General features: G+C 41.6%; 2 protein-coding genes across 3 annotated transcripts in view; one reads left to right on the top strand and one right to left on the bottom strand.

Moving 5' to 3' along the window:
* The window catches only part of LOC137992388 (protein mono-ADP-ribosyltransferase PARP16-like), an 18,595-nt gene extending 14,189 nt beyond the window's left edge, over positions 1-4,406 (top strand). Inside the window, exons 3-5 of one of the 2 annotated variants that reach the window (XM_068837714.1) lie at positions 670-882; positions 1,572-1,891; positions 3,526-4,406. In XM_068837714.1, coding sequence (XP_068693815.1) covers positions 670-882; positions 1,572-1,891; positions 3,526-3,667 — 675 coding nt within the window. In that variant the 3' untranslated portion in view covers positions 3,668-4,406. The remainder of the gene's footprint in view (positions 1-669; positions 883-1,571; positions 1,892-3,525) is intronic. The other variant, XM_068837715.1, reaches the window with a different exon arrangement.
* A 1,492-nt stretch (positions 4,407-5,898) lies between these two features.
* LOC137991155 (uncharacterized) overlaps positions 5,899-10,000 on the bottom strand; it is a 31,241-nt gene continuing 27,139 nt past the window's right edge. Inside the window, 1 exon segment of the mRNA XM_068836270.1 lies at positions 5,899-6,354. Coding sequence (XP_068692371.1) covers positions 5,971-6,354 — 384 coding nt within the window. The 3' untranslated portion in view covers positions 5,899-5,970.

Raw genomic sequence — 10,000 nt, 5'->3', positions numbered from 1 at the left:
GCTAACCCCTAAATCCACTCAAAAACTGTCTGTTTTCTTTAATTCACCGCTTCCTAGGAGTGAAACAAAATAGATTTTACTCTGTCTAACTCCAGACAATTGCACTCGTCAACAGGAGCAGCTTCAGAGTCAATGGGTTAAGTAGGTCATTATAAAGAGGTCTTTCAGCAACTATGTTATGCCTCTTTGGGAAGACATGAGAAAGAAGGTGAAAAAAAGGAATATGAACAGGTGCTACCTTCGAAAGTGGGGGGGGGGGGGGGTAGCGGAAAAGGCTCACTCCTAGACCAACCCCTCCCCCCCTTACCCATTGACAAGTAAAATCATCTGGCATTTAGAATAAAATATAATTCTCATTCATAAGAGTCAATGGTTAATTAACAATCATTCGTCGAAGGCGAAGTGATTATCGGTGACTATTCACCGATAATCACTGAACCTGAGGCGAATAATTGTTTTAGTATAAATACACAGGTGATTATTTCAAAAAGAGAAAAAAAAAATTTCAACGCGAAATCATCTTCACTTACAGTGGCAAAACGACTACTGGCAGCCATTCTGTCCGTCGAGGTGATTATCGGCTGATAATCCGAGATAGCGAGCCAATGAGAGCACGCGATTTTGTATAATCACCTGTGTATTTATACTAATAATGAATATTGTTTCTAGTTCTCAGAGATTGAACAAAAGACTGGTGAAGCAAGTTACAGTGCAACAGAACCTGATTTTATATTTGAGGTTGAATACAGCGAGACAAATGCCCACAATGTTAAATTTAATGAATTGTCGCAGACTCTGGACATTTGGTATGCCTACCATGGCAGTAGAGTGGACAACTTTCATTCAATTTTACACCATGGATTACATGCACACTTAAACAAGGTATGCCTGGTAAATTAGTTTGCTGTGATTTCGATGGGCTGACCCCAGTGCACCCCAGGGTCACCCCCAGTTGACAAGTAAAATAATTTGTCGTTAAGATTCTCTCACTCCAGGGAATCATTGGGCAAAAAAGGACTGAGTACAAATCAACTTGTGACGAAGAGTGTGTTCCTTTGGGATGATCCGAAAAAGGATCACTGATCCAAGATCACTTGGATCATGATGCATCAAAAGAACCGATGAATCCACTCTGAGAAAGAATTTTTCAGTTCCTTTGATGCACCATGATCCAAGGGATCTTGGATCAGTGATCCTTTTTTGGATCATCCCAAAGGAACACACTATAAGTCACTACCCGGGTTGCTAAAGAAAGGTCTTGCCCCATCAACTGCCGTATGGCAAATGTACTGATAAGCTAACTTGCTGACTTGTATCAAAATGATTGGTGATTGCACTGACTGTTGGGCTAAAATTTGACTGGCTTGCTGATTGCCTGATATGTAGATTATCTGTCTGCCTGGCTCAACAACTAACTGACAGTGGGCTGTTTGATTAGCTGACAGACTGACTGACATGTTTGCAAGCTGAGTGACTAGATGAAGAGGAAAAAGGTGGACAGTCTTTCAAACAGAAGCTGCACTGTAGTGATATCTACAATTAAAAAGATCCTCGCATTCTGTAACCTACAGACATCTTTCTTTGGTGAGGGGACATATCTGTCAAGTGACCTCGCTGTTTGTATGATGTATAGCCACTTTGGCCAGGGCTGGAAGCACAGTGTCATTGACAACAAACTAAGTTGTGTAGCAGTGTGTGAGGTGTTGGACCATCCAGATGTCAAGTGCACTATAAATTCAAAAGACAGTAATGAAAGGACGAGCCGCTCAAGAGCTAGAGCAAGGAACAGTGAGGGAGGGGATGTACCTGAGAGATACTATGTTGTGACCAATAACCAAGTTGTCAGGGTGAAGTATGTGTTGGTATATGCTGAGAAGAAACCTCATACTAGGTACAGTATGTTGAGTCCAGTTTGCAAAGATGTGACATTTTATTTTAGAAACTTGATGAAGTTAGTTCACGATTGACAGAAGGTTTTGCAGTAGTCAATTGTGTTGAAGAAATTCATTTCACTAGAAAAGTCAATAACGCAATTTTGTGGTCTTTTTTAACAAAGCCCAAAGGAAAGTGATTTAGAGTCAGTTTTTTATGTAAGGTCACAATCGGCAGTCCTTGACATCCCTGACTGTGTTAGTTCTGATAAAAATGGCTGATAGTCTTTGAAATTATGAACGCTAACTCACTTTCAGAAAGTTAATAGGTAGACACAATAAAATTACCATGTTTGAAAAGAGGGAATGCTTAAGCTGGTATCAATGGCACATTGTCGTTGAAGAAAAGGCCAAGATAACAAAGTTGGCTGTGACTTTTCCTGGCAGCTACCTACTATTGACAACCCCCAGTAGCCCCAAGAAGGACTTTTGTAAAAAGTGAATAAAGAATGTGAAACGATCATTCAGTATGTCAACAGTGGTCCTCTCTGGACCACTTTTATCCAAATGATCCAAGTGATCTTCATCAGTTGATGATACAACTCACAGGCTTGAACCATTGACAACTTCATCGAGAAAAAATGTGAATGTGATAAGAAAAGGAAAACTGCACTGAACTAGAGTGAGACTTCATCCACAGGGTGAGATCCCACAATTGTTGTCTTATCACTCTGCAGTGAGACAACATAGTGATTTTGAACTAAGTAACAGTGAAAAGGCAGCACATTGAAGTATTCAGGAGGGGGAATCTCATTTTATTGATCGAAAAGCACATAGCAAGACAAAAAGCTGGGAGGGGGGACTTCATATATGAAGGAGACCAATCTGGACATGGCCCCAGGTTTTTTTGACACCTAAAAGAGACCATATTTAAAACATAGAACGTACTGGTATATTTATATTCATCTTTGCATGTAACCCTAAAAAAGAACTCCACGGCTACAAACAAATGATGGTGTTTTACCCACAACACCCTTAGTGGGACTAAAATCTGAAGTTTACATCCCTAAGTGAGATGACAAGCATCTCTGCCCCTTTCATATGCGAGTTTCCCCCCCAGGGGACAAAAAGTAACAAAGTGAAGTATTATCATTCATGTGAGTGTATAGTCCTGAGAGGGACTGTTTAAAGTGACATAATGACAAATAAATCATCACTGTCATCCCAAACACAAGAAGAGTAATGATTACCAAATCCTTAGAAAGATGACATTAGACACAAATTGCAAAATATGTCAAATAAATGCGTATTACGTATCACTAAATTATGTTTTGGAAAATAACTGGAAACACTTTATGTCAAGAGCGGTATTGGTTGGTTTCCTCAGACAAACAAATGTTGACCACGTTGGTGTCCCTTTTTTTTTTTTTTTTGCTGGGAATGATTATTGAACTCCATTTTTACTGCTTTTACTTAGGGAGATTTTCATTATTTTTGTTTTTTTAGATGTGTATGGTTTGCTGTTTTGACTAATCTTTGCTACGAAATAGGCATATTTATGCAGTTTTACCATTTCTAGGAGGCCGCAAGTGTCTCCTATATAAGAAAAGCACCGGCCCCATTTAAATGTTAAATATTGGATTTTTCTTTACAGAGTACAAGCTCGTAACTGGCTGGTGTGCAGGTATCCACTGGCTTCAATGATGGTGATTTATGTTGTAATTTTGGTTCTTATTGGATTTTCAAAAACAAGACATTTTCAGAACTTTTATAGTAAATATATTAAGGAAAGCTGACACTTCTACCGTTGTTGGTTGATATTATTTCGTCGACAAATTGGAAATACGTGCCACGTAATCAGGGAAAGTTTGCAAACTGTCACTATGTTATATTTTATAATCTCCTCTTTTACACTACCTATTGCACAACTTCACTTGATTCCTCATTGTACAACTGACGATGGATGATGTTTCATCCGAAACATGTCTGGATTAAATATGAACTTCAAAAACATCGTTTGGTTCATCAAAGCGAAATCTTCTCTTTCCAACAAATGCAAGAATACATGATTAGAATTGATGGATAAGAGACTCGTTGGTACCGTCGAAACAGTTTGACACGGAAAAAGTAGAAATTTTGTAAATGCGCATGCGTTCTGCACCATCGTATGATACTTATTTTGCAATCTAGTCCTCAGAGTCCGCTTTCTTTGGTCAGCACCAAGAACACGGACTCTGGCCAAAGTGGCCGAAAAACCTTAAATAACAAGGACCACAACCAGGTTTTTTGAGCCCGCGAGACTTAGCACCCCCAGCAAACCATTGTTTTAAGGAAAACCGCTGGTCACCAACCTTGGTTCTGGTCATTGCTGTCTGAGGTCTTTCAAAGTGGCCAGAGTCCGTGTTCTTGGTGCTGACCAAAAGAAAAGGGGACTCTGGGGACGAGATTGCATAATGTTCAAAGAAAAATTTGTAGTTCCCGCGGCTACCGTTACGAGACGCAATGTTGTGTGCCGCCACTTTATGATTGTTCATGTATTGCCATGAAAGAGAGACTAGGTCAAGATCTTGTCGTCAACTTTTCAACTTAAGTTCATCGTTGCGTCACTCCATTGTTAATAGGCTGATTTAGCAACAGAACGGGAACGTCAGTGGCGAGGTCGCGCGCAGCAAAACTACCAATGAGAATTTAGAATAGAGAAGAAAAGAGTGGACTCTACTCTATTCTGAATTCTCATTGGTGTTTTTTCTGCACGCGCCGTCGCCACTGACGTTCCCGTTCTATTGCTAAATCAGCCTAATATTAGCGAGCTTACGCAACAGGACGGCTGGAGGACTTAGTGCCCGGTTGTTCAAAAGCCGGTTAACACTAATCCCAGATTAAAAATTAACCAAGGAGTTTATTTCTCTACTTACAAATGATGTTCAACGCTGATATTCAGCAAAACTTTACATTAGAAGAAGTCAATCTTGAAAAACAAAAATAAGCGAAAGAAACGTTCACCAAAAAGGTGAAAACATGAAACAAAAGTTTACGCTAATCCTGGATTAAGTTAATCGGCTTTCGAACAACTGGGCCCAGGACGGCAGAATGACGAAAAAATGTCGCGTAAGATCGGGAATGCACAGTCTCACGCGACATTTTTTCGCTATTCTGCCGTCCTGAGTCTTCCAGCCTTCCTATTGCGTAAGCTCGCTATTCAAGTGGCAACCAAAGGTTCACTGGCGGTTAAAGGCACACCTTCAACTGACAAGCATTGCATCCCGTGGAACAATTTTCATATACGAAAATCCCGTTAAAGCTCAAATTCATCCAATCAGATCGCTACGATAAGCAATGCGAATTTCCATGACAAAAACAAAAGGTCGAAAAGCCTGTCGGTTGAAGGTGGGCCTTTAAAACAATGGCAAACTCGACCAAAAAATAAACTGGGGCCAGTTGCTCGAAGGCTGGTTAGCGCTAACTGTTGGTTAAGAGATATCATAACCTGTAGGTTTCCATGGTAGCGCTAACCATGCTTCGAGCAACCCGGGCCTGATGTGCATATTTTCCATATTAACATCTTACACTACTTTTATTGTTATCTGTTGAAGTGACTAAATTTACAAAAGGCTTTCAATAGTCTTGTTTGACGTTTTGCGACCCTAAGACAGGCTTGGATAAATTCTTCTCGGTATCCGAAAAAAATTCCAGCCCTTCGGGCCGTATTTATTTTCGCAAATATAGAAGGGAGCCTGGGCCTAACCCCAAAAAACTAATTAGGTATTCGTTATGCGTAGCAAAATTGTAATTCTTCTTACTTTAGGTCAAATAATCTAATCAAACACATGGTATTTTCCTTATATCATTAATGCCGCTGATTTTCCCTTATTCTGCTCAAATTCTGCTCGAAAATCCCTTATTCTGTCGGCAGAAAGCTCGCTTCAAAAAATCGCGTATTCTGCTGTAAATTCTACCGGCAGAATTTATCCAAGCCTACTCTATGAGATCATAGTGCCAAAAAAAAAAACAAATCTGAATTCCTAATATTTGTGACGTATTATCAATATATGTAGCATAGATTTTGACTGTGTTTGAAGTGTAGCATTTCTTATCAAAATTATACATTAAGGCATAAAAAGTCTCCTTCGGCCAGATACGCATCGTTGCCTGCTGAAATCAACCTTGTGGGAGGAGAAGTACTTTGCATAACCAGTCCTGCAGGATTGTGTGATTGAACTGTGACATACACTATATCGCCTTCAAACAGTCCAGCTACGTTATTCAGCGACAGCGTAACATTGGTTGTGATACCGACGTCTTGAAATGGGAGAATGTCCGTTGTGTTCGGTTGTTTTCCAACTGCAATTCGAAAACCATCAATTCCCGATTCTTCATCGCTAAAACCAAACCAGTGAGCCCGCAGTGTTTTGTTGAAAAGGTGGCAGCTGGAGTGTATGCCAAACACGTCATGCGTACGGTCTGGACTAACTATGACTGATCCCTATATTAGAAGAGAGTTCAATGAACAATATACTATAAACAGCAACGTTTTCGTACTCTGTTAGCAGTCCCTTCTGAGTCAGTCGAGCTGCCCACTTTCGTCACGCAAGCGAGGAAGAATGGGGAGAGAGCGTAGTTCTCCCTCGGGCTCGCTTGCGTGACTAAAGAGGGCGGTGGTTTGACTGACTGAGAAAGGACTGTCTATTGAAACGTTCCAAAGGTTATCATTACTCGCTACGCTGTCAAGGAATGGTCCACAAGCAGGAAAGAGGTGAGTATTATCATGCTCAGAAATGTTATGAATTGAAGTGTATCCAAAAGGCTGGTTACCACTTTGACTTGATGCCGTAAAGATAGAAAGTCAAAACGTTGCGGACGACTTTCATTAATTCTCAAATCTAAAGCTGGTCTTAATATACGACATCAAGACGTTGACGGAAGCTCGATAAATGGGGCTGAACGGTATATTTAGTTACCAGCAACCTCTTCAGTCAGTGTCCACGCAGCTCTCGTGATTGGTTCAAAAACAATAGGCACCAAAAATACACAACGAAAGACAATGGAGCTGCATGATATACCGGTCCGTAAAAAGTGGCGTGATATTTTCCGCCATTACACAGTCTTGTTCTGTCATAGCTGACCAATTTATAGCCGCGGGAGTACGCCCTCGGAGCACCGTACAAAAACTGAGGTGCTTACCATTCAGCCAAAAATTCCGGAAATTTCGGTGAAAAGTCAAATGGAACAGTCGTTTTCCGAAAAAACCGTTTGGAAAATGTGGAGTACCTCCAGAGGTGCTCCTGATTTTCCGCTCCAAACGAACGCAATTTTGGAAGCTCCTGTACCATTGTACCGATTATTCCGTTTCCGCACCATATTTCACGCGAAATCGATATATGAGCGAAGGTAAGGCCTGGGATGCAAGCTTTCAAAATGAAACGTTATAATGGACCATTATGGAATGGTCACTCCAACCAGAACAATTTTCCAAATTGGTCAGCACTCATGGCAACCCATCGATGTGAGAAATGTTTATGACGCCATCGCACGATCGCCCGTCCGTACGAACGCACGTTTTTCATGTACGCCAATACGCGAAATGTTGCACTGGTGGAACCCGCCTATTTGGCGGGAAGTTGCATGGCCAGCGTACTGCATTTGACATTGCGTTTACTTTAGTAAAACTTTGCAAAAGTATTATTCGTACAACGAAGAAAGAAGAGAAAGGGAGAGAGAAACAAAAACCAGCAAGGAGGCGAAGAGTGAGCGATGCTCAACTTGGAAGAGAAATGAGTGCACGAGAAAACAGGAGAAATATCGTTGACAAACAACGACGAAGGGGGGGGGGGGGGGAGAGGCAGAGTTATGTGGGTATTTGCTACGAGAAGGGCATTTTCTACGGTAGCATTTATTCAAGAGTGCGTATTTGCTACATAGGAAAGTACTTGCTACAGTAGCAGATACCAACGGTGGGTACGTGCTACGAAAAGTAAGTATTTGCTACCGTAACAAATACATATGCTGGGCATTTGCTACGCTTGTAAATACGAAGGGTGGGTAATTGCTACTAAAAGTCAGTATTTGCCACAGAGGTGGGTATTGGCTACCTGGCAAGTAATGGTATTGTTTGAAAAAAAAAATCATACAATGAGTTCAAATGTCAACTCTTAAGTTTTGTTCTGCTATATTTAAACATGGATTTCAGCGTATTGTCCCTTTCCTTGGTGGATAGAAACACACTCTGCAGTCCAGAGATGTTTGGGCACAACAACACTTCTAAGCATTGTTGTTGTTGACTTACTGCGGAATCTCGTTACACTGTATAGTGCATTGTCGGCAAGGGCTCCATCTGCGTGGTTTTGAACTGAGTTCACTCACTTGCTGAGCGCGTCTACCTTGAGGCTCAAAGCGGGAGGGTCAATTGTTGACATGAAAGCTGTAGGATAAGTGCCACGAACAGAGAAAGCCACTTTACATCGCCTTAATTGATCTGACCATGGCCTTTACCTTGGTCAGCAGGAGAGGGCTCCTCACTTTACCTCACAGGATCGATCGCCCCCTTAAGTTTCTTAACATGATTACGTCCTTCCACGACGAAATAAAAGGCACTGTCCAGTACGACGAATCGTCTTTAGAACCCTTTGTTCACTCGCCAAGAGCGCAGACATAACGCCTTCCATCTGTGCTGTCTGAGGAGGATCCTGGGCATCACCTAACAGGATCGTATCCTAGACAAAGAATTACTGGCCCTAGCAAGAAGACCAAGCATGTTTGCCCTCCTCTCCCAGAGACGCCCACGCTGTCTTCGCTATGTCACCCACATGTAGGATGGCCGGATCCTAAAAGACATCCTGTATGGCGAGCTCGCTTCCCTCTCCAGACCTGCTGGTAGGCCAATGCTTCGATTCAAGGACGTTTGTAAACGAGATCTGAAAGCTGACAACATTATCCGAGCTGACCTGGAAGTCACAGCCGCAGACAGAGGCGCCTGGAAGCTTGCCGCCAAGACCTGTGTTATAGTGTGTGAAAAAAGGACAGGGGACCAGTGGGAAGAGAAGAGGGATCGCGGGCCACAGGGAGCAGAATCAGCGCCAATATAAACAGACGCAGGCTTCACTTCCACTAACTGTAACAGACTGTGTCGATCTTGAAGCGGGCTCTTCAGCCAGATAATAATGTAAGGGCATAATGTAAGCTTAATAGAATATCTACACCTACATAACACCGAAGGCAACGAATCCAGATTTATCTCAGTCAAATACAGTTACAACGAGATAAGCAAAACTCAATGACGGACGACAGACCAAGTACATCAGCCAAGGTGGAGTATGATGCCCATCTTCTTTATCCAGAGTGAATGAAGTAAAAGTGCCTTAAGGCATGACGCGTATTGCATGTTTTTGTAAACTATCCTCCATCCTTTCGCTGTTTTGAGTTTCAAATAAGAAGAGGAAATCAGACTATGCATATAACAGGGTTTCATGCATGACCCAAGATCGGTTTTGCTCCCTGTCACGACTGCACATCCACTACCAACATTGGCCCAGGTACAAAAAGGTAGATGGCTTTAAATGTAAAATATACTTCGAGCTTAACCAGTGCCAAGAACGAAATAATATGCATGAAAGTTTTTCACCGCATTATAATCACTGAGTAGTAGTTGGACTGGTTTCAATTGCTCCACCAAGCTAAGTTCTTATGATGATTATTAGAGCTCTGAAATCCCGTAAAATCGCTCTAAACTGCCTCCTTCATCTTGCTTCTCAGACGGTAGCATTTTCATCTAAAACGACAATTTGTTTGGCGGTAAAATGATAACCGTGACTTCATTAAGACAACCCGCGCAGTCATGCTTATTTTCCGGCTTTTATAATTTCATGTTCGAGTTATGTAGTTGTAGTCTTTTACAGTGTAGGCTAAGCCAATAAAACCTTTAAGATTTCGGCTTGTACTACACTACTGAAGAAACGCAAACAAAAAGCATGTCATGCGCATTCATGAAAGGGAGCTTTAAACAAAGCGTTAACTTTGCATAAGAGCGTTAAAATGTACTCAACAATTCAACAATATTTAAGAAGCAACAGAAACGATGCTGGAAGAGTTTCGCCTGGAGCAAAGAGATTTCACTGGAAAACGGCACAATCCAG

Source organism: Montipora foliosa, chromosome 2 (genome assembly GCF_036669935.1).
Source record: "Montipora foliosa isolate CH-2021 chromosome 2, ASM3666993v2, whole genome shotgun sequence".
NCBI lineage: Eukaryota > Metazoa > Cnidaria > Anthozoa > Scleractinia > Acroporidae > Montipora > Montipora foliosa.
This window is presented reverse-complemented; position numbering and strand designations above follow the sequence as displayed.